Below are 25030 nucleotides of genomic sequence, written 5' to 3' on the forward strand. Positions count from 1 at the left end.
ATTTGAGAACTTCTTGCAATTCCGTGCCAATACAACCTGTCATCTAAGAGGCCACCCTGCTTATGACCGGTTCCACAGAGTTCAGCCCCTCATAGACCACCTGTCATCAAAATTTGCAGATGCTTATACCCCTGAACAGTCATTTTGAGGCATTTGGTTTCCAGACTAGTCACGGTTTTGGGCCCCTTAAATGCCAGAGCAGTATAGGAACCCCACAAGTGACCCCATGTTAGAAAGAAGATACCCCAAGGTATTCCATTAGGTGTATGATGAGTTCATAGAAGATTTTATTTTATTGTCACAAGTTAGTGGAAAGTGACTTTTTGTGAAAAAAAACAATAAAAATCAATTTCCGCTAACTTGTGACAAAAAATAAAATCTATGAACTCACCATACTCCTAACAGAATACCTTGGGGTGTTGTCTTTCTAAAATGGGGTCACTTGTGGTGTTCCTAAACTGCCCTGGCATTTTAGGGGCCCTAAACCGTGAGGAGTAGTCTGGAAACCAAATGACCTGTAAAATCCTAAAGGTACTCATAGGACATTGGGCCCCTTAGCGCACCTAGGCTGCAAAAAAGTGTCACACATGTGGTATCGCCGTACTCAGGAGAAGTAGTATGTGTTTTGGGGTGTATTTTTACACATACCCATGCTGGTTGGAAGAAATATCTCTGTAAATGGACAATTGTGTGACAAAATTAAAAAAAAAATCTCATTTACAGAGATATTTCTCCCACCCAGCATGGGTATGTGTAAAAATACACCCCAAAACACATTATACTACTTCCCCTGAGTACGGCGATACCACGTGACACTTTTTTGCAGCCTAGGTGCGCTAAGGGACCCAAAGTACTATGAGCACCTTTAGGCTTTACTGGGGTGCTTACAATTTAGCACCCCCCAAAATGCCAGGACAGTAAACACACCCCACAAATGACCCCATTTTGGAAAGTAGACACCCAAAGTATTCAGAGAGGGGCATGGTGAGTCCGTGGCAGATTTCATTTTTTTTTATCACAAGTTAGCAGAAATGGAAACTTTTTTTTTAGTTTTTTTTTTTTTTTGTCACAGTGTCGTTTTCCGCTAACTTGAGACAAAAAATAAAATCTTCTATGAACTCACCATGCCTCTTCTTTTCAAAATGGGGTCATTTGGGGGTATTTATACTATCCTGGAATTCTAGCACCTCATGAAACATGACAGGTGCTCAGAAAAGTCAGAGATGCTTCAAATTGGGAAAATTCACTTTTTGCACCATAGTTTGTAAACGCTATAACTTTTACCCAAACCAATAAATATACACTTATTGGATTTTTTTATCAAAGACTTGTAGCACAATAAATGTGGACAAAAATGTATATAGAAATTTTACTTTATTTGAAAAATGTAAGCACAGAACGTTAAAAAACATTTTTTGGTGCAATTTTTTTTTTTTTTTACATTTTGAATTTGACATTTGAAGCCTAGCGTGTGCAGCTGGGAGGGGTAATCAGGACACAGGATAGTTGGAACTGTGTCTCCTGCTCCTTGTCACCTCCTTTCAACCAAAAAGATGGCTGCCCCCATGACAAAGATGGCAGCCCCCATGAATTACAAACATTTGCCTGGGTGGGTAAGAGATTATATTACCTATCTATTCTAATTAACATAACTAATGTAACTTGATGACAGTATGTTTGTTTCGGCTGAAGTTCCCCTTTAAGGGGTTTTAACCACTTTACCACCGCGCGTACGGATTTCTCCGCCCCTTTTTCCATCCTTTCACCCCCAGGGACGGAGAAATCCGTACTTTGCGCATTCCCGCCGCTGTCCGCGCTCCCGCTCGTAAACACGCCGCCCGCCGCTAGTAAACACGCCGCCGCCCGCTCGCCCAGAGATCAACGAACGGGAAAATCCATTCCCGTTCGTTGATCTAAGCCCCGCAATGATCTGCTGCCGCTCGGCTGAGCAGCGCGATCATTGTGAAAAAATAACAAAGTCCCAGCCTCGTTCTACTTCCTGCAAGCGTCCTTCCGGACGCTTGCAGGTCGCATGAAACAAATTGGTAATGTTGCCATCTTGTGGCCAAATAGTAAAACTACACCCTAACCATTTTTTACACACAAATAAACTTGTTTTACACAAAAAATTAACTCCTTACCTCCCACACTCCCCAATTTTTTATTTTTTTTTGTAATTAAAAAAAAAAAAATTTACGATAAAAAAAAAACATAATTAGTTACCTTAGGGACTGAACTTTTTAAATATTTATGTCAAGAGGGTATAACACTGTTACTTTATAAACTATGGGCTTGTAATTAGGGATGGACGCAAAACTGAAAAAAATGCACCTTTATTTCCAACTAAAATATTGGCGGCAAACGTGATAGGGACATAATTTAAACGGTTTTATAACTGGGATAAATAGGCATATACATTTAATGGGTTTTAATTACAGTAGCATGCATTATTTAAAAACTATAAAGGCCGAAAACTGAAAAATAATAAAATTTTTTCCCACATTTTTTCCTATTTTCCCATTAAAACACATTTAGAATAAAATGATTCTTGGCATAATGTCCCACCTAAAGAAAGCCTAATTGGTGGCGAAAAAAACAAGATATAGTTTATTTCATTGCGATAAGTAATGATAAAATTATAGACGAATGAATGGAAGGAGCGCTGAAAGGTGAAAGATGCTCTGGTGGTCAGGGGGTAAAACCCCTCAGTTGGGAAGTGGTTAAGACTGCAGCCCTTAAGTGGTTAAAGTGACTGTAACAAAAATTACGTTTTTTCTACCTTCCTACAAGTTCCTAAACCTATTCTAATGTGATCTGGCTTGCTGCAGCTCTTTCTACTATAACCATCTCTGTAATAAATCAATGTATCTTTCCCCTGTCAGACTTGTCGGCCTGTGTCTGGAAGGCTGCCAAGTTCTTCAGTGTTGAACTGTTCCTCTATGCACACTCCAGTGTGTGTTTTATTTACATAAGCCAGCAGCTTCTCTGCTATCTTATCAGTGATAGAAGAGAGCTGGATAAAAAACCTCCTCTGGAGGCTGTGAAAGGAGCTGGTCTGTCACATACTAAGGAATTAACGACATAGGCAGAGCTGTCTTGTTCAGTGCATGAGAGAAGCTGGGGACAGAAGGTAAACACACACAAGTGATCTCTTGAGATTCAGAAGTAAGGCTGTATACAGCCTGCTTGTGTATGGATGTATTTTCTATGTGTGGACATACTGTACATCAACCTACTTCCTGTTTCGGTGGCCATTTTGTTTGTTTATAAACAAAACTTTTTAAAACAGTTTTTGACTACTTTTAATGCGGCGGGGAGCGGTGAAATTGTGTCAGAGGGTAATAGGAGATGTCCCCTAACGCACTGGTATGTTTACTTTTGTGCGATTTTAACAATACAGATTCTCTTTAAGAAACAAAAAATGTGCAGTTTGCTTAGACTATCAAAACCCACATTTTTATATGGGTTTGTAATGAGAGTTGTTTTCTGAAATATTTTCATACGCAATGTATTACCTGTGCTGGTTTATTTTCCTTGGAAAATGTATTCTGTCATCCTCTCTTGCCACAATTGCATTTGGAAGTTCTAGGTGAGATGCAGTCATACATTATGTTAAGATATTTTCTTCTTTTATCTTGTATACAGGCCAGAAGTCGCCACCCTTTGATGCTCTGGAGAGATGCCAGCAGCTTTCTGTGACAGGTATAAAACCATTAATGGATTTGAAGATCACAGTGAGAAAAGCCTACTGCACAGCAGGTTGTGTAGTTATCTGAAATGAGCTGTTCAAAGCTCTCTTGTGGTAGGGCTCATATAAAAGTAGATTTCAGATTAAGCAAAGTAATAAACGGAGAAAGAAGAAAGCAAATAAAGATGATGTGTCATAGATATTTTTTAAATTGAGCAAGATTCATTGCAGAAATGGATGTGCACAGTTTTGCCTAGGATTCCAAAATGTGTGTCTAACCGTTCTTAACACTTTGTAAACACCTTTGAGTTTTTGATATTTCTGCATAAATAGGACCTAAAACCTGAGTGGTTTTTTCATGCAAGGTTTCTGTCTATATAACTACTTTTAAGTGGTTACAGACGGTTTATCTACATCCTGTAGGACTTCAGTTCCTGCTTGGGGACGTAGATATTTGTCTGTTGAGGCGGGTGGCCGCCACTTGCTCTCCCCAAGGGAACTCGCCACTGCTCCTTAGAGTGGAGATGGATGAATAAGTCTCCGTGTCAATGATTGCCTGCGTCATTGTAACTTCCGAAGTAACACGTCCACGCATTACTTCCGGTTTGTGTAGTTATAGTACGTGAATAGGAAATAATGCGCGAGGACATCTTGTGGTCCAAATAGTAAAATTACACCTACATATATATATTTTTTTTTTTCAACAAAAAGACCTATATATACATTTAAAATTAACTCCTTCGCTCTCTTACTCTCCTATAGTATCCCAAAAAAAAAATATATATAATAAAAAAAACAAAAAAAAAAACATAATTACCGTATTTTTCGCCGTATAAGACGCTCCGGCATATAAGATAAGACGCACCCAGATTTAGAGGGCAAAAATCAGGAAAAAAAGAAAAAACTAAACCTAGGTGTGTCTATGATGCAGGGGTGTCTTAAGGACTTTTTACCTCCCCCTTTCCAGTTACATTACATACTATTACACCACATATGGGGACAGTGTTATGTGCTGTGTCCCCCTGTGCCTGCTGTGTCTCCCTGTGCCTGCTGTGTCCCCCTGTGCCTGCTGTGTCCCCCTGTTATGCCTGCTGTGTCCCCCTGTGCCTGCTGTGTCCCCCTGTTCTGCCTGCCGTGTCCCCCTGTTCTGCCTGCAGCCCCCTGTGCCAGTGTCCCCCGTCCCCCTGTTGTGGCAGTGTCCCCCTGTTGTGGCAGCTGTTGTGGCAGTGTCCCCCTGTTGTGGCAGTGTCCCCCTGTTGTGGCAGTGTCCCCTATTGTGCCAGTGTCCCCTTTGGCAGTGTCCCCTATTGTGCCAGTGTCCCCTGTGGCAGTGTCCCCCTGTTGTGGCAGTGTCCCCCTGTTGTGCCAGTGTCCCCCTGTTGTGCCAGTGTCCCCCTGTTGTAGCAGTGTCCCCTGTGGTAGCGTCCCCTGTGCCTGTGGCCCCGTTGTCCGTGTGTCCTCCAGTGCCGGTGTCCCCCTGTGCAGGTAGTGTGAGTACACATACATTACCTGCTCCTGCCGCCGCGCTCCTGGCTCCCCGATCCTCTTCTTCCATCTACCGCTGCCCGCTGCTGCCCCCGCCGAACATCGCTGGCCGGTCTTAGCCGCATGGATACGCTATCAGCACTCCACGTGCCGGGGTCACGCATGCCGCCGAACAACGCTGGGCGGTCCTAATTATCCGCGCAGGGATACGCTATCAGCGTGCGCCGGGTCACACATGCGTATGCGTGACCCCGGCGCACGTGGCGTGCTGATAGTGTATCCCTGCGCGGCTAATTAGGACCGGCCAGCGTTCGGCGGCATGCGTGACCCCGACACGTGGTGTGCTGATAGCGTATCCCTGCGGCTAATTAAGACCAGCCAGCGATGTTCGGCGGGGGCAGCAGCAGGCAGCGGTAGATGGAAGAAGAGGATCGGGGAGCCAGGATTGGAACCAGGAGCGCGGCGGCAGGAGCAGGTAATGTATATAGTGCTTCCCTGCGCACCTCTGCATCCCGAAATCCGTACCTTCGCCGCATAAGACGCACCCACTTTTCCCCCAACATTTTGGGGAAGAAAAAGTGCGTCTTATACGGCGAAAAATACGGTAGTTAACTTAGGGACTGAACTTTTTTAATATGTATGTCAAAAGGGTATATTAATAATATTTATACAATTATGGGCTTTTAATTGGTGATGGATGCAAAGTTGAAAAAATGTACCTTTATTTCCAAATAAAATATTGGCGCCATACATTGTACTAGGGAAATATTTTAAACGCTTTAATTATGGTAGCTTGTATTATTTTAAAACTATAATGGCCGAAAAACTAAGAAATAATGATTTGTTTTTCTTAGTTTTCCAGTTAAAATGCATTTAGAATAAAATAATTATTAGCAGAATGTACCATTGAAAGAAAGCCTAATTGGTGACGAAAAAAAAGGATATAGATCATTTCATTGTGATAAGTAGTAATAAAGTTAAAGGCAAATTAATGGAAGGAGCTCTGAAAGGTGAAAATTGCTCTGGTACAGAAGGGGGAAAACCCCCAGTAGTGAAGTGGTTAAACAAATGAGTCCCAAACATTTATGCTGCCATGAAAAAATCTGGCTGGAGCCACAGATAATCCAAGTAAAATGTATTTACTTTTAAAAAATACCAGTTGCCTGGCAGTCCTCCTGATCCTGTGTCTGTAATGCTTTTTGCCATAGACCCTGAACCAGCATGCAGCAGATCATTTACTCTGACTCAACTGACTCAGATTTTACTGAATTAGCTGTATGCTTGTTCCAGGGCTTAGACTCAGACACTACTTATGCCAGAAGATCAAGAGGGCTGCCAGGCAACTGGCATTGTTTAAAAGGACATAAATATGGCAGCCTCTATTTCCCTCTTACCTCAGGTTCCCTTTAACGTGTGCACTGCACATGTGCAGCCACTGTCCCACACACCCTATGTGGCTGCAGCTCTCCAGCGCTTTGGGTCCAACAGGATTAACACCACCTCCTGTCAGCCAAGCCTCAACCCACAGTGTTCAACATACAAGTCACTTCCTGGTTGTATTCAAATACAACCTGCCCTAAGACTCTGCCTCTTAAGGATAGTTTCTGCTTGAGTGACCACTGACTACACCTGAACACTGTTACATGGGGATAGTTGTTATGTGAAACAAAATCAGAAGTCTCACTTCTACATGTGTAACTTTTTTAATAATAATAATTCTAACAATGGTATAGCTCTTTTCTCCTGTAGTACTCAAAGCCCTTGAGAGCTGCAGCCACTACGGCTGTGCCTAGTAGGCCATCTTGAAGTGTTAGGGAGTCTTGACCAAGGGCTATATACTGATTAGGTACTGGCTTACTGAATAGAAAGAGCCAAAATTCAATGCCAGGTCTCCTCAGAGGCAGGGCCGGCGCTACCATAGAGGCAAAGGGGGCAATTGCCCCAGGGCCCCAGAGCTTGTAGGGGCCCCCAGTGGCTACAAAAGGGGAAAAAATTCAAAAAGACCTTATAGTTTTTGAGAAAATCGATTTTAAAGTTTCAAAGGAAAAAAAATACACATTTAAAAACCTGCCGACTTTAATGGTTAATAGCAAATCCACCTTAAATGCTAGAAACCCTAAATTTGCAGGATATGTTAAGGAGATCATTGGGAAGGAGAGGATAAAACAATTTTTTCAAAAGACCTTATAGTTTTTGAGAAAATCGATTTTAAAGTTTCGAAGAAAAAAAGTATACTTTTAAATGCGGTAAATGTCACTTTTAGTAACAAACCTAACGGTAGTGTAATTTTACATGCATCAAAAGAAAGAGCAATAAATTTCCTGACGGGGTTTCCTGGGGGTCCATACGCAGCCACAGCGCTTTGGCCAGGGATCGCTATACAGCCGCAATATGGCTGCATGAAGATCCCTGGCATTTTTTCCTATTTTCCCCCCAAAAAATGTATGTTTAGAGTGTGGGAATTTTTTTTTTTTTTAATTATGTGGGGTCCCCCCTCCTGAAACTTTTTAACCCCTTGTCCCCATGCAGGCTGGGGTAGCCAGAATGTGGAGCTCCGACCGATTGGGGCTTCACACCCTGACTATACCAGCTGCAAAAAAGGTCCCTTAATGCCGATTTTTGTTCCGGGGTATCTGTTGGGGGGGGCCCCCCAGGTTTATTTTGCCCTGGGGCCCCATTGTTGCTTAAACCGGTTCTGCTCAGAGGTGGTGCCCTAACTCCTTCGGGACCAGGTGTAGTAAAAATGACACAGCACTTGTGGCTGCTTAAGTGTAGTTTTAACAAAGCCTCCAGCTCTCACAGGACATGATAGCGCGTCCCTGCCAACACAAAACTCCGTTAACGTCAACTGAGTTCTGTAGGGCAGGAGCCAATTTCATTGGCTCCTGACCCTGTGATTACTTTGAGACATTCACAGTGATCACAGAGTATAAAATGAAGTACAGGCTCATTGTCCGTAAGTGGCCAGAGCTGCGCATTCCTAAAAGAGTTAACCAGTACACTATCCCGGAACAGACCGTGGCAACTGAGGGTAATTCTCTATCATGGCTGACAACTTTTAAAGTGTGTGTGGAGGGGGGGGGGGGTTGTCTTTTTTCTACTTTATTATTTTAATCAGTAGTACAGTACATCCACTTGTAATTTTTTGCATTTACTGAATCCCATTCTTTACAAACCCACGCCTTCTCCTTTTTCCCACGTGTCACTTGAAATTGTGTATTTTTTTTTTCCATTTTCAGTACTCCCAGCTCACAATGAATGGCTTACAACTCCTCTCAGCACTGTCATTAAAAGTAAAGCTCCTCAAAAATATCGTGTACGGGCAAGACTGAGAAAATTCCAACCCCAACACCTCTATCAATCTGTTAAGCTTCACTGCGCTAAATGCAGTTCATTGTAAGTACATTGCATACATTCCGAACCACATACAAAACATATTCAAAGATTGAAATGCTAATGTAAAGAATATTACCTCTTTGAAATGAATGCAATGTAAGTAGATATATTCACTTTTTAATTATTTTCTGTTTATTTTGGTGTGTATATTTCTATGGTTTTACTGTGCGGCTGGTTTTTTTTTCCAGTTAGTAATGCATTTATGAATCTTCATCATATCATATGCTGGCTGAACAAAGCCTTTCCATTGTTAGAGAAAGTAAGAGCAGCTAAGTTTATTATATCAGTTCAAATGCGTGAATAAATGGTTTTGACATATGCCCATGAAACGAATGAGGCGGTGAAATCTAAAATGCTTCCCATGCATTCATATTGCTTTATAGGAAGCATAGATTGTGTTTGTTTTTTCTTTGTATCGTATTTCAGGATCCCTGAAATGGCCAATGTCTAGTTTTGCAGAACACCAGGTTAGCACATAATGCTGGGCATACATGACTCGATTCCGCGCCCGATCGTTTTCTGCAGGCGATTCTCTTATCTTCTGCTCTTTCTTTTTTTTTTTTTAATCCTTTCCCATTGTCCTCCATGCAGAATCGAGTGCGTAAACGATCGGGCCGGAGTTCGGACATGTCGGAAATTATCTATCGAGCCATTTAAATGGCTCAGAATTGAGCCGTGTATTCCCAGCATAAGGGTTTGTAATCATTCATCAGAATAGTTTAATTTCGTAGTTCCTTTATAATATAGGTGGAATACATTGTTCCTAGTATATAGTACTAGTCCCGAAGCCTGTTACGTAACGGGCGCTAGAGAAGTGCAACTGAGCGAGTGCTGTCCACAGCCACATGCTGCATGTGCACCCCCGTGCATACCTGGCTTTAGCCCCATGTGTGCCCATCCACAGCAGGCACCCGACACCGCAAACTCCGCAACAGGGAAATTATATATTGGATGACTGTTGTTAATGAATATACTGTAGTGTAGTGGTGCTTGAGGAATCTGCAGAGCCAGTTCTGCTTCATCAGAGTTGGACAGAGTGAGTGTAATAAGCTGAGGCTGGGTGCACACTCGTAAGTCCGTTTTCTGTATGCGTTTTCTGCACATCATGTGTGTCTATATGTGTGAAAACATACACTGTAACTGATAGAAAAAATGTATGCAGTGCTTCACTGCTATCAGTTTTTATCTGCATGGGAAAACACATTGTAATGTGCAGAAAGGGGGTGCAGGGTGTTTGGGGGGAGGGGGCCCCATCCAAAGTTTTACAGGGGGGCCCAGTGATTTCTACTTACGCTCCTAACAGCGCCAACATCTTCCGCAGTGCTGTACAGTGTATATATTGTCTTGTCACTTAACTTTCCCTCAGAGGGCTCACAATCTAATCCCTACCATAGTCATAGTGTATGTATGTGTGCATCATGTAGTTTATGTATCGTAGTCGAGAGCCAAATTAGGGTAAGCCAATTAACTTATCGGTATGTTTTTGGGAGAAGCATATTAAAACTGAATAGAGCCTGCCCTTTCCTTCAACACTCCCTCAGTTTTCATGACAAGGCTTTCATGACATGTTGGTGTTGTAATTCCACTGGATTTCTTGTTCACCTGATTGCAGTACACAGTTTCTGCAGGTTTGTCAGCTTCACCTTCATGCTATGAATATCCCATTCTACTGCACCTCCAATCGTCATCAACCAGTATTGTTGGCATAAGGCAAAGCAGTTATGGTGTTAGGTGATCTAAGACAAGATTTCCCCTGAAATTTTATCCTCGATATTCTTGTGCTAAGTGGTAGACCAGGTAAAGAGTCAATATCTGGAAGAAATTGGTTAATTACCAGATTTATCACAGATTGTATAGTGTGTGGTTAGCGGAATATGGAGGCTGCCACTTCAATTCTCTATAAATGCCAGCTGCCTGACTTGTGTGCTAATGCTTTGCCTCTAATACTTTAAAAATAAACATATGTCCTATGTATTTATTCGCAATTAGGAATAGAGCTACCTCGTACCATAAATGAACTGGGCTTCTCCCAAGTAATCAGCTCTTCTACTCACAAGAAAGGTCACACTCTGGACCTTATATTCTATACTGGTCTGTCGATAGCCAGTGTGGAAATTAATCCTGTTGTCTGGTCAGACCATCACACTATCCACTTCTCCCTCTCAATACCAGCTGTCAAACACCAGTTCAACAATCAAATAAAATATCGCCGTTTAACCTCCTTGCCGGTTTTCCCGACCTGAGCTCTGGGTAAAAAAAAGAAGCTGTTAGCGGTGATCCCGAGCTCAGGTCGGGGTAGGCAGTGCAGCGCTTTACCTATCATCAGTTTTGGAGTCCCGCGCGCGATCGCTCTGTGCAGGGGGACTCCAGCCTCTATCCCCGGCAGTGTGGGGTCTTTCCCTGGCCGCCGGGATCCCCATGTCCCCGCTATTCTTCCGGGGACCCGGCGGGCAATCGGAGCGGCGGTGGCGGCGTGACGTCATCGGGGGCGGGGCTAATATTTAAAACGAACTTCTCTATACTAGAGAAATATAGAGAAGTTCGTTTATATGTATATTAGCGCCATATTGTGGTCAAAATGATAACTGCAGCGTTGGAGCCCAGGAAGGTAAATATTTTTATTCTGCTGCAGATCTCCCTGCCAGAATGTTTTTTTTCAGGTTTTAGGGTCTGAATGAGTGGAAAAAAATTGCACCTCTTTTAGACCCTAAAATCTGGAAAGAATCAGACCGGCAAAGAGGTTAAAAGTGCTAACACCACAACATATCCAAGATAACCTCAGCTTTGATGATTTGACAGACTCCAGCTTGGACCCTGATACTCTGGTGTTTAAATACAACAAATGTGTGTTCTCCACCTTTGAGACCATTGCTCTCCTGCACACCAAATATTTTACTCCACACCATCATGCACAGTGGTTTGATAAGTCTATAAAAGAGCTGAAAAGACAAGGCCAAAAATTTGAAAGGCTGTGGCGCAAATTTCAGCCCCCAGAAGACATAAATGCCTTAATCCTCCACTTGAAGAACTACCAAAAGGTAATCGCTAAGAAAAAGTTATCCCTTCTATAACATGAAATTGTAACTGCAGTTAAGAAACCAGCCCAACTGTTCCGCACAGTGGAAAAACTCTGCAACCCGGCATGCCAAAAATGTAATATCCATTCTTCAAAGGACCTCTATGAACAATTTGCCAATTTTTTACAGCATCTTAACCTAATATAGTGCCAAAGACCGTTAGCAGAGACAACTTAACACCTTAGTCACACTTCAAGGAAATTGATGAAGAAGTCACATCAAGCATCCTCCTTCACCTCCGCCAAACTACCTGTGACCTTGATCCTGGACCAACACAGTTCAAGTTGTACTGCCCCGACCTGTTTGTACCGGTATTCCTGAAAATTGTAAACTGTTCCCTACAATCTGGGATATTTTCTGCTTTACTGAAGGAAGAAATCATCAGACCTGTCCTCAAAAAACCTTCCCTGGACCCAGATGCAATGACCACCTGCTCATGGCAAGAGACAGAGGAGAGTGCTCCATCCTGATACTGCTAGACCTTTCTGCAGCCTTTGATACAGTTGACAATGACATCTTAACCACATAAGGACCGGGCTAATTTTCTGTGATCTGTGCTGGGTGGGCTCTTCAGCCCACAGCACAGATCAAGTTGCAGGCAGGGCGATCAGACTTGACCCTTTTTTTCCCCACTAGGGGGATGTCCTGCTGGGGGGGTCTGATCGCTGCCGCTCTGTTGTGCCTTGCGGGGGGCTCCTCAAAGCCCCCCTCCGCAGCGATATTCCGCCTCCCTCCCCTTCTCCAAATAGGCGGTAGAGGACAGCGATCCGTCCTGTGCCGCCTTAGATAGGCTCCAGCCTATCAGATGCCGGCGATCCCTGGCCAATCAGAGGCCGGGGATCGCCGATCTCCTTTACGGCGCTGCAGCGCCGTACGATGTAAACACCGGGGATTTCTTCCTGGATGTTTACATTTAGCCTGCGAGCCGTGATCCGAGGCACCCTCCGTGAACTGACAGGAAACCCATAGAAACCCACTTACGACCAGCCGTCGCCTATCGGCGTTAGGCGGTCGTTAAGTGGTTAATACGCAGGCTACAGGAATACTGTGGGCATTGACGGCATAGTTCTCCAGTGGCCCTACACTATTTAGATTAGAGATATGGGGTTGGCTCCTCTGTAGGGTATGAAGGAAATTCTCTCATTCAGCTGCTCATTGCTCATCCATAACAGATAAAAAAATATCCAATCTGCATTGAGTAGTGCGCATGCTTGCATAAAGGTGCTCTGGTTGTACAATTAAGGCAACTATGAGCCAGGTCTGTGCAAACCTGAGTAGGCCCATATGTTGTGTTACTCGCATGTGCATAATGTGTTACCATAGCTACCATAAACCACGTTTTCACGTCTGTGTGGTACAGAAGGAGAATGAAATAAAGTGCAATAAGAAGACTATATAAGGAGTAATTGTGCTAATAGATGGCAAAGAACCAACAATTTAGGGCTGGTTTACACCGAATCCAGTTTAGCACAACACAGCCACACTTACCGATACATGTCAATGGCATCGTGTCAAAATGCCCCAGGTAAGTTCAGATTCTGTTTATCTTCTCTGTTCAGGGTCTCTTTAAATGTAGGCCAGACACACATCTATGAAAATAAGGAAAAAAAACATACAAGCTGTGGTTAATTTGTGTGTGGCAAGCAGGCAATCCTACAAATCCAAAGGTGCTAAAGAAGGCAACCCATACACATAATGCATGTTGCATGGACTCACAGAAAAGTGAATTCCAGCATAAAAACACACATTCCATTTTGTTCGTAGATAAACACAGATAAATACATAAATTATGGCTGACTAGCTATTAAAGTGTACAATAAACAAAAAGGACTGACATCTTGTGTTGCCTAGATATACATAGGGAGATCACAAGTACCAACCCAACTGATTATTTACCTAGAGTCTGCATGGATATTCTGTACTGGGAATATCAATTACCGGTATATTTATTTAGTCTTTATATAGCGCCGACCTCTTACACAGCGCTGTACATAGTATATAGTCTTGTCAGTTAACTGTCCCTCACAGGGGGTTGCAATCTATTCCCTGCTACAATCATGTGACCACCATAGTCTAGGGCCAATTTTAGGGGGACGACAATTAACTTATCTATAGATTTTTAGTATGTGGAGAAAACTGGAGTGCCTGTAGAAAACCCACACAAATTGCCTTTGTTTTGAGCCACTATGTGTATTGTGGTCAACTCCCATGTGGCATTTGGTGATTCTTATTAATTTACTCCCTCAGTTCAAGTATCTGATAAGATCTTAACATAAAATTGTAGGCTACAGATTTCAAAGGACCTGTCCTTTGTCTATACATCTTCGTTTATACAGGGAAACCTGACATCCCTTCTAGGTTTTTGAAACCTTCTTTTAAATTTTATTTACTTCTAGAATCGAGTTATAACCTTCCTGCAAGCCTGTTTGGGTCACAAACTGCATTACTTGTGAAGCAACCTCACCTGTACTTCAAAGGGAATTGGTAGGATTGTTACTGCAGTTTACATTAGTGAGGTTTATAAAGACTTTAGGGATTGGAACTTTTCCACATGCACCCACATCTATACTATGGTAAGACTGTTCCATTAGTTTACACAAGTGAGGTTTATAAAGCTTTTAAAGAGAATCTGTACTCTAAAATTCTTACAATAAAAAGCATACCATTCTATTCATTATGTTCTCCTGGGCCCCTCTTTGCTGTTTCTGCAACTCCCTGCTGTGCTCCTGGCTTGTAATTGCCAGTTTTAGGCAGTTTACAAACAAAAGACATGGCTGATAACAGGATGTGATAGGCTGAGAGGAGCTCAGTCTGTGACTCACACAGAGCCTGCAGGGGGACGTGGAGAGGGTGTGTATAGCTTCTATCCTATCACTAGCAGTGCAGCACATTCCTGCCTGAGTGCCTTAGCCCGACAAAGCTGTCAGGAAAAAAGATTAGATTATATAACAGAGATAATACAGCCACTGTGCAACTAGGAAAGGTTCAGTAAGACAGACCACATTAGAACAGGTATAGGAACTTATAGGATAGAAGAAATAAGGCTGAAAATTTTGTTACAGAGTCTCTTTAAGGATTGGAACTTTTCAACATTCAAATAAATGTGGAAAATCTTTAGCAATTGATGTGGTTACAAAGTGTTGCGATCAACAGCACATGCATATACAGCCATAACCTATGCAAATATCACTCTAGTCGACAAACCACAGATTCCCTCTGTATTGTGTGAAACACTTAATAGTTTGCTTTATACATGTCAATTATATATATCATCCAGTGCCTTAAAGGGAATCTGAAGTGAAAATAAACTTATGATATACAATATAATCTTGTTATAGTAAACTCCAAAGGACCAGGAGAACTGGTTTATTATATCAAACGTTTACTATATTAGAAATTGTCCTAGAAATGGCCTGGAATGCCCTGGTACATTCTCTGCTGCAAAGGACAAACTCTGTTCTCCCATTGGAGGTACAGTACAAACACTTGCACATTTGGTGGAGTACACGGTTAAGTATACCTTAGGACTGCATAGCCAGGCTGGACAAATCACTGGTACAGTATCAAGGGCTCCTTTAAAATTGCAGCCGTCACTGAATAGAGGCAGTCGCTCGCTTCCTGTGAGTGGCCCCGATACCTCCTCGGGCAAGACTTGCAGCACGTGGCCTTCAAAACGTTCTGCTCACACGTGAGACAATCATGAAGCCTCTCTTCAAATTGCAGCCAATCATGATAAGCCACTCATATCTGTAATGCAAGTGGCTCTGATACCTCGGTGGGCTTGACTTAGCACTCTCCTTTCCACAGTTTTGCTGTGAGTAGGCCCGCTCTGACCTGCACTACAAGTGGAAGTAGCCTGTACTGCGCTCCACGTTACCGTAAGCGTCATCGCTAACCAGGGAAAAGATACGCAGAAGTGCGTACAATCCCGTGGGAGGACTGTGACGATACTTTTATCGGTGATTGCAAAATGAAAGTGGTAACGCTGCATTCTCTTTTGTTAAGATTGACATTATTCCTCATTTTCCCCAGGCTGCTTATTTGTTCAGTACTGTGTATCCAGCACCAATGCCATTTTTCTTGTCTAACAAATGTTATCAGGCATCAACTCACACCAGCAACCAGCCTGAAGAGAGCAGCTGACCATGGGTTTCACATTGACATATGATGCACATGCCGCCCACTGTTTACTATATCCAGAATTAGCATCACATAGGGGCCAAAAAACATGTTCACTATAACAGAAGTTTTATTATATCAGGGTTTACTATACCAGACTTATAATGGAGACTGGCCGGGACCTGGTGAGGTAGTTTACTAAAACTAAATGTTTACTATATCAGAGTTCATTATAACGAGATTATACTGTAATGAATTGTATGTGTAGTACAGTTAAGAAATAGAACATTAGCAGCAGAGATGTGAGTCTCATATTGTTTCCAGCACAGGAAGAATTAAGAAACTTCAGTTGTTATCTATGCAAAAGAGCTCTGAGCTTTCTCAGTAATTTAGTCAGAGAGATAATTGCTATTTTCTGCATTTATACATTAGCATTTATACATTAAAGAAACAGTGACAGACAACTTCAGATAAGATTTTACTGCAGGGACGTTCAAAGGGTCAATAGCTCTGCTCTGTTTCATAGTTTAAAATGCAAAGTGTAGTTTGTAAACTGCAAATATGCATTCAGCCTCATACTGCTGAAAGTACAGTATCCTGGCTTGATGACATCAAGTCAGATCCCCATTAGAGGCAGTGCGTGGCTAAAAGCCGTGCTAAGCGGAGCGAGAAAAGGTTTGGGCTATTCCCTTTGCTTTTCTTAAGTAATTCCTATGATCACTTGTGATCAGGCTCCAATCGGCATGGCCCCTGATCAGTGCGGGGAGATGTCATCTGTCAAAGGAGAGCTGCATCTTCAGCATCAGGTGCACACAATCAAGGCATGTGGATGCAGCTTGGGGTAGTCTATGCCCTGGCAGGAATAGGACAACACAAAGAGGACATGGATTTCAATAGGCTGTGTCCACAACTAGTTAAGGACTGTGCAACCCCTCCGCCAGGCACATATACAACAAACATTTGCATAATGAGTGTCAGTTACCAATTGTTGACTGAAGTAAGTGAATTAACTGCTCTTGTAGCTACTTATAACTTAAAATGTACCAGAGACAACTGGTACAAAAGATTTACAGTGGAGGAAATAATTATTTGACCCCTCACTGATTTTGTAAGTTTGTCCAATGACAAAGAAATGAAAAGTCTCAGAACAGTATCATTTCAATGGTAGGTTTATTTTAACAGTGGCAGATAGCACATCAAAAGGAAAATCGAAAAAATAACCTTGAATAAAAGATAGCAACTGGATTGCATTTCATTGAGTGAAATAAGTTGTTGAACCCTCTAACAATAAAAGACTTAATACTTAGTGGAAAAACCCTTGTTTGCAAGCACAGAGGTCAAACGTTTCTTGTAATTGATGACCAAGTTTGCACACATTTTAGGAGGAATGTTGGTCCACTCCTCTTTGCAGATCATCTCTAAATCCCTAAGGTTTCGAGGCTGTCTCTGTGCAACTCTGAGCTTGAGCTCCCTCCATAGATTTTCTATTGGATTAAGGTCCGGAGACTGACTAGGCCACTCCATGACCTTAATGTGCTTCTTCTTGAGCCACTCCTTTGTTGCCTTTGCTGAATGTTTTGGGTCATTGTCGTGCTGGAACACCCATCCACGACCCATTTTCAGTTTCCTGGCAGAGGGAAGGAGGTTGTCGTTCAGGATTTCACGATACATGGCTCCGTCCATTTTCCCGTTAATGCGATTAAGTTGTCCTGTGCCCTTAGCAGAAAAACACCCCCAAAGCAAAATGTTTCCAGCCCCATGCTTGACGGTGGGGACGGTGTTTTGGGGGTCATAGGCAGCATTTTTCTTCCTCCAAACACAGCGAGTTGAGTTAATGCCAAAAAGCTCTATTTTGGTCTCATCAGACCACAGCACCTTTTTCCAGTCACTCACAGAATCATTCAGGTGTTCATTGGCAAACTTCAGACGGGCCTGCACATGTGCCTTCTTGAGCAGGGGGACCTTGCGAGCCCTGCAGGATTTTAATCCATTGCGGTGTAATGTGTTTCCAATGGTTTTCTTGGTGACTGTGGCCCCTGCTAATTTGAGGTCATTCACTAACTCCTCCCGTGTAGTTCTAGGATGCTTTTTCACCTTTCTCAGAACCATTGACACCCCACGAGGTGAGATCTTGCGTGGAGCCCCAGAGCGAGGTCGATTGATGGTCATTTTGTGCTCCTTCCATTTTCGAACAATCGCACCAACAGTTGTCACCTTCTCTCCCAGCTTCTTGCTAATGGTTTTGTAGCCCATTCCAGCCTTGTGCAGGTCTACAATTTTGTCTCTGACATCCTTGGACAGCTCTTTGGTCTTTCCCATGTTGGAGAGTTTGGAGTCTGCTTGATTGATTCTGTGGACAGGTGTCTTTTATACAGGTGACTAGTTAAGACAGGTGTCCTTAATGAGGGTGACTAATTGAGTAGAAGTGTCTAACCACTCTGTGGGAGCCAGAACTCTTAATGGTTGGTAGGGGTTCAAAAAGTTATTTCACTCAATGAAATGCAAATCAGTTGCTATCTTTTATTTCAGGTTATTTTTTCGATTTTCCTTTTGATGTGCTATCTGCCACTGTTAAAATAAACCTACCATTGAAATGATACTGTTCTGAGACTTTTCATTTCTTTGTCATTGGACAAACTTACAAAATCAGTGGGGGGGTCAAATAATTATTTCCTCCACTGTATACATACCTGGGGATTCCTTCAGCCCTCTCTGGACCGATCGCTCCCACGCCGTCTTCCTTCGCCTTCTCATTCTCCTGCTAAAAGCCCCATTAGCCGGGTCAATTGGTGATTGCGCAGTGCGACTGCGTGTGCCCCCCCCCCCCCCCCATATCACTTCCACGGCTGGGAGCATACTGCACCTGTGCAGTAGCACAGCAGCACGACAGAGCCCGCACACATGGCTGAGCTTCACAGTGTGCCCCGACTGGCCAGGCTAGCGGGGCTTCCAGCCAGAGGCGGAGGAGGACGCCATGAGAGCAATCGGTTCGGAGGCGGCTGGAGGAAGCCCCAGGTATGTATAAATCTTTTTTTATTATGTTGTCTCGGTCACTTTAAGATATTGCTCCGTACTACTGATACCATTTCTAGAACACAAAAAGGTATTGTTGATGCTACCGCTTGTTTGACTTGAGATTCCAGGATCACTGCATATACTCTTTCTGTGTTTGTGGAAAGCCACACAGATGGTTGTATATTTTGCTGCTGAACTTAAATGTCATTTGCATATGATGGTGATTTTGAAAAAGAAATTTGAAGTTAAATGCTGTGCCCAAGAGCCTATTTTCACCATATGTACATTAGATCTATTACATAGCAGTTGCTGAGAGGAACGAAACACTTGATTTGAGCTGCTTCAGAATAACCATCTGTAAAACCCTCTGTAAGCTCTGATATTTCATCCCTTGTTCTAATCAGACAGATCTGGATGGTGGGTGTGGCCTCCTCCTCTCTCAAGCACTTTGTCATTATGCTGTGAGCAAGGAGCATATCACTGTTTAGTTCCAGGTGGTCCTAGTTTACTTAGATTTAAATTAGATGGCAGGCTATGTTGTCTTTATTGCATGCATACACATGACCTAACATTAGTCTATGGGAGATTTTCACTGTGGAAGAGTAAAGATATTAGCAGGGCAGTGCTGAGCTGTCAGCAGAAGACTGTTTTTTTTCTTGTTTTTCTTTTTATAAGGGGGAGGGGTATAGTGATTAGTGAAAAAGCAATTATAGGTTCACTTTAAATAAGTGGATCCAAATGGTCCAATATTCTAAGGTATTGGGTATTAGTAAAAAAGTACAAGAGTAATTATACTCCCGAAGGTGGGTTGTAGACCCTGTATCCACAATATATCGCCTGCGGGAAATTACCGTCCCCGCTCAGTATTCCAGGTCCTGCCACAACTGAGTGGTCACATTCTTAGTTCCTTTCTGGCTGTGGGTGAGCCCACATCAGTGGGCGGGACACCTTTGTGGAGGTGTGATAGGCAACTATTAGGTGGAGGTGCCTGAGGTATCCTTAATAGGAAAAGTAAAAAAATGATAAATAAATGGACAAGGTATCTTACCTTTTCCAGATGTAAAACCCAGACAAAAAGGAGGGTTTTGATTAGGTAAGGCTTTTATAATTCATTATTATTATCCTTTTTTATTTAAAGGATACTTCATGCAAACATTCTTGCGCACCTCCACTTACTAGTATATAGGTAATATGCCCCCCTTGCTGCAGCAGCAGCATGCCCCCTCAGTATAGAGCCCGTTAGTAGTAATACCTCCTCAGTGCATAGTGCCCATTTAGTAGAGAGAATCTAGGTAAGACCCCTCAGTATAGAGCACCCTAAGTAGTCCCCTCAGTATATAGTGCCCCTTTAGTAGAGAATTGATAGTGCCCCCTCAGTATAGAGCCCCCATACCCCCTCAGTACATAGTGCCCCTTTAATATACAATCGATAATGCCCCCTTTGTAGAAAATTAGGTAATGCCCCCTCAGTACATAGTGCCCCTTTAATTGTGAATCAGAGTACTAGTATAATGACTACTTCTCTTAGTGTAACAAAATGTCTGTGGTGTCCTCTCTCCAGCTTTGGCGACAGCTTGTGTGATGTTTAGACAACGGCGTCAGTGTGTGTATCCAAAGTACAGTGCAACAGTATTATTTTTTTTTGGGACAGTCTGCTAATTTTTGCACGTGTAAAAGGGCAGAGTGTTGTATGAGAAGCAGCACTGTACAATAAATTAAACTATGTACTGTATTTTGGATTTTGAGAAGCCTATGTAATCTTGGTTTTAGAAATGGATCGATTGTACCTCTATATCATATATTGAATAAATAAGCTATTTTTTTTGCGTATATTGCATGGTTGTTTTAGCAAAACTGACTATATTTATACATTCTTGCCGTTGATTAGAGTGTCACACACGAACACAATTTTTTAGAAAGGTTACCAGATAGTAATATTCAAACGGGTGGGCAATTGAGCGCAATCTCAGTACAAATATTCAGGACTGATTAAGTTGAAACTGTTTAGTTTTGGATTATGCTTATTTGTTGTTGCAGGAGCATAAATGTGGGCATTGAAGGACTCTTCCTGTCAGTGCTGTCCATGGAAACCATGTGACACGTTTAGATTTTTTACATTTGTGATTAACATAACATGCTCATTTACATTTCTGTACTTCATTAGGCAAGATATTCCAAATGAAGAAAAGATTGATGACATTTTCCAAGGAAAGCTCAATAGCTGTCTAAACAAAAGTTCTCACAACACATCGTGGTATCAGTCTGCATTGTGGAGAACAAAGCATGAAGATCGATCCGTGATTATTTATTTTGTTAGGAAACAGGACATGTTGCAAAACTCTGAGGATTCCTTAATCATGATAGAAGGTAAGACTTTTTTTATTCTGGGAAGATTCAAACTGCAATTCATAATAATTGCCACTGGATGTCAGTGTGACTGCATTAATAAAATAGCAGTAGCAAAAATCTTCACATGCTTAGAGAAAACCCAGAGTGAAAGGCACATGGAGGCTGACATATTCTTTTTATTTGATACAGTACCTATTACCTGGCATCCCGCTGGTCTTTCTGGTCAGTGGTGTCTGAATCACACACCTGAAACAAGCCAGATTTTGTCAGAAACATCTGATCTGCATCGTTAATCAGAATCAGTTTTATTTTGCCAAGTACAGCAAGAGTTGTAATCGGAATTATTTGTGGTACACATGGCATAGACAGAGTATAGACAGACGCACAACACATACAAAAATAGAAATGCAGTAGTCAGTTTGTATCGGCCATTTCACTGCTGTGCAGTACAGTCCGGTAAATAATAAAGGTGCTGGTAAAAGGCCACCGAGTCCATTTTCGGATAAAGAACCAGGGCAGGCAGCGGCAGGAACCGGCTGACCGACCCAGCAATTAGAAATGCAGGCCGGGCCGGGGAAGGTTGGAGTTCAGTAGCCGAACAGCTTGGGGGAAGAAGGTGTTCTTCCGCCTGGTAGTTTTGGATGGTATAGTCCTGTAGCGGTGGCCCAATGGGAGGAGCCTGAAGTAGTGGCTGCCTGGGTGGAAGGGGTCGCGGGAGATCATGGTTGCCTCTTCCTCATCCTAGAGGAGTGTAGGAGATCAAGAGGTGGAAGAGGAGAACCGATGATCTTCTCCACGTCAGTTATGACTCTGCAGCTTGTGTTTGTCGCTTGCCGCTGCTCCCGTATACCAGACAACTACAGAGGAGCAGAGGATGGATTCTATGGTGGCGGTATAGAAGCTGGTCAGCAGCTCCCTGGGCATGCCAAATCTCTTCAGTTGGCGCAGGAAGAACAACCGCTGCTGGGATTTGTTCTGAATTTTGGTGGTGTTTTGCCCCCATTTCAGGTTGTTAGTGAGAGTCGTGCCGAGGAACCGAACAGATGACACCTTAGAGACTTCTGTCCCTCCAATGAGGACAGGTGGGAGGGGGGAGGGTTTCTCCTGAAGTCTACGACTAGTTCAACAGTCTTTGCTGTGTTGAGGACTAGGTTGTTGTCACTGCACCAGTTGCATATTCTCTCGACTTCGCTGCGGTACTCATGCTCCCCGTTGCTACCAAAAAGGCCGATGATAGTGGTATCGTCTGCACATTTGATGACCTTCACAGAGTCAGCGGATGAGATGCAGTTGTTGGTATAGAAGGAGAACAGTAGAGGTGATAGAACACAGCCTTGTGGAGCCCCTGTATTTGGTGGTCCGGACGCTGGAGTAGTAGTTGCCAAGCTTCACCTGTTGCGTTCTGTTAGTCAAGAAGTCTTTGATCCATGCTCGGAGAGAAGTATCAATTCCGAGCTGCGTCCGATTGGTGATCAGGATGTCTGGGCAGATCGTGTTGAACGCTGAGCTAAAGTCTAGGAACAGGATCCTAGCATAGGAGGCGTGGCTGTCCAGGTGCTCAGTGATGTGAGCCATGCTGACATTGATGGCATCCTCCATGGATCGGTTAGCCCTATATGCAAATTGGATCGGGTCTAAAAGGGCGTCTGTGGACCTCTTCAGGTGGGCAAGGACCAGCCGCTCGAGGAGCTTCATGATATTAGAGGTTAGGGCCACTGGTCGGAAGTTATTTTGCTCAGTACTGCCTGTTTTTTTGGGGGGACTGGTACAATTATAGACCTCTTAAAACAGGAGGGGACTGTACCACCAGATAATGACTGCTTAAATAAGGAGGTGAGCACAGGGGCTAGCCGATCGGCGCAGGTTCGCAGGCAGATAGACGACACTCCGTCCGGGCCGAAAGATTTCCTGGGGTTCAGCTTGCGGAGGTGCCGGAGTACCTCTGATTCCCGAACAGCACCAGGCGCCAGGGCGACGAGTTCACCCGTGGGGGGGGGTCGAAGCTGTGTGGCTCACGGGCTGGTTGGGATGTTGCTCGAACCCACAGTAGAAATCATTGAGCTCCTCCGCCAGTCGATGGCTAGGGGTCACTGTTTGGGGTGCCGGTTTGAAGTTCGTGGCTGCTCTCAGGCCCTTCCATACCTCCCGTGTGTTGGTTGACTGGCGGCAGAGCCCCAGCTTTTCGGCATAGGCCCTCTTTGCCAAACGCAGTTCTCTTTTCAGGGAGTGCCTGGCCTCTCTGAATTCCTCTGGAGAGCCCAACCTGTGCGCTTCCTCTTTGCGTTTCCGAAGCTGGCGAAGCCTGTCGTTGAACCAAGGCTTGTTGTTGGGATAGACTCTGAAGGACTTACATGGAATACACACTTCTTCGCAGAAGCTAATGTAGGAGGTGACATTCTCGGCCCATTCATCAAGGGTGGGTGCCTCCAGAGTCGACCAGTCGGTGGTTTCAAAGCAAGCTTGGAGCTCCAGTTTGGCATCTGCTGTCCATTTTTTGAGGTTTTGACGATGGGCTTTGTGGTCTCCAGGAGCCTCCTGTAGGTGGGGATCAGGTGTATTATGTTGTGATAAAAGTTCCCAAGGGGGGGCTTCTTGGATGGCCTTATAAGCACACTTGTGGACCGTGTAGCAGTGGTCCAGGATGTTACAGTTCCTGGTAGGACAGGTGAAGTGCTCCTTGTAGCGGGGCAACACATGCCGAAGGTTTGCCTTATTGAAGTTGCCCAAGATGATGAACAGGGCCTCCGGGAGGGCTGTTTCCCAGCGCAAGATACAGTCACTGAGTACTTGCAGGGCAGTCTTGGAGCATGCGTCGGGAGGAGTGTAGACCCAAACGAGGACAAGGGAAGAGCACTCCCTCAGGGAGTACCGAGGCCTGCAGTTTATGGCAAGGATCTCAACATCGGGTGCAGGCCTTGTGGAGTGGTGGTGTTGGAGCACCAGGAGCTGTTTATGTTCAGGATCAATGGCTAAAAGTATTAGAGGCAGAGAGTATCTGTAGGGCAGCCAGGCAGTGTGCATTGTTTAAAGAGACACTGAAGCGAAAAACAAACAAACATGCTACAATGAATTGTATGTGTAGTATGGATAATTAATAGTACATTAGTAGCAAAGAAAATAGTCTCATATTTTTATTTTTGTTATATAGGTTTTTTTTTATAACATTGCATCATTCTCTAATATTTGCAGTTTACACAATAAAAGGCAGCCTTCTAAATGATTCTACAGAGCAGGCTAGCGAACTTTTGAACTCTCCGCTGCAGAAAAAACAAAATACAGTGACAGACACTTGAGATAATAAGCTTTCAGAATCAGAGCTCTCAGAGACTTTGAAAATCATGGAGTTCAGATAAGCTCTTTTGCATAGATAACTGGAGTTTCTTAACTCTTCCTGTACTGGAAACAATATTAGACTCATATCTCTGCTGCTAATGTTTTATTTCTTAGATACAACTCATTCAAATCATTATATCATACGTTTATTTTCACTTCAGATTCCCTTTAAAAGAATATATATATATATATATATATATATATATATATATATATATATATATGCCTCCATACGTCTCTTACCTTAGGTTCCCTTTAAAGTGAACCCAAGGTGAAAATAAACTGATGAGATTGAGAATTGTTTAAATCCTGCTCCTAGAAATAACTTGTAGATGCCCCACAGTTTTATTTTATGTTTAAAAACATAAAAGAAGATTTAAAGTATAAAAAAAAAAAGATTTAATGTGTTATTGTCTCTGTTCAATGACACAGCCTTTCGAGTGTCCCAAAGCTAAAAATATATGAACTAGTGACCATTTTATCTATCCCCTGCACTCAGAAGCTTTCACACAACATTTCTATGGCTGTAGTTCCTTATCAGTGAGTGTTATGCTATAGTCTGACTGAG

General features: G+C 43.2%; 1 protein-coding gene and 1 long non-coding RNA gene across 3 annotated transcripts in view; one reads left to right on the forward strand and one right to left on the reverse strand.

Annotated features, from left to right (window-relative positions):
- The window catches only part of POT1 (protection of telomeres 1), a 151458-nt gene that overhangs the window by 105820 nt on the left and 20608 nt on the right, over nucleotides 1-25030 (forward strand). For both annotated transcript variants that reach the window (XM_068276369.1, XM_068276370.1), the window contains 3 exons: nucleotides 3646-3702; nucleotides 8413-8569; nucleotides 20945-21147. In XM_068276369.1, coding sequence (XP_068132470.1) covers nucleotides 3646-3702; nucleotides 8413-8569; nucleotides 20945-21147 — 417 coding nt within the window. The remainder of the gene's footprint in view (nucleotides 1-3645; nucleotides 3703-8412; nucleotides 8570-20944; nucleotides 21148-25030) is intronic.
- Nucleotides 3522-25030, reverse strand: part of LOC137563660 (uncharacterized) — a 40962-nt gene continuing 19453 nt past the window's right edge. The window contains exons 2-3 of the long non-coding RNA XR_011030402.1: nucleotides 13135-13235; nucleotides 3522-3693 (exon numbers count right to left, since the gene is read on the reverse strand). This is a non-coding gene — a long non-coding RNA (uncharacterized lncRNA). The remainder of the gene's footprint in view (nucleotides 3694-13134; nucleotides 13236-25030) is intronic.

Source organism: Hyperolius riggenbachi, chromosome 3 (genome assembly GCF_040937935.1).
Source record: "Hyperolius riggenbachi isolate aHypRig1 chromosome 3, aHypRig1.pri, whole genome shotgun sequence".
NCBI classification, from domain to species: domain Eukaryota; kingdom Metazoa; phylum Chordata; class Amphibia; order Anura; family Hyperoliidae; genus Hyperolius; species Hyperolius riggenbachi.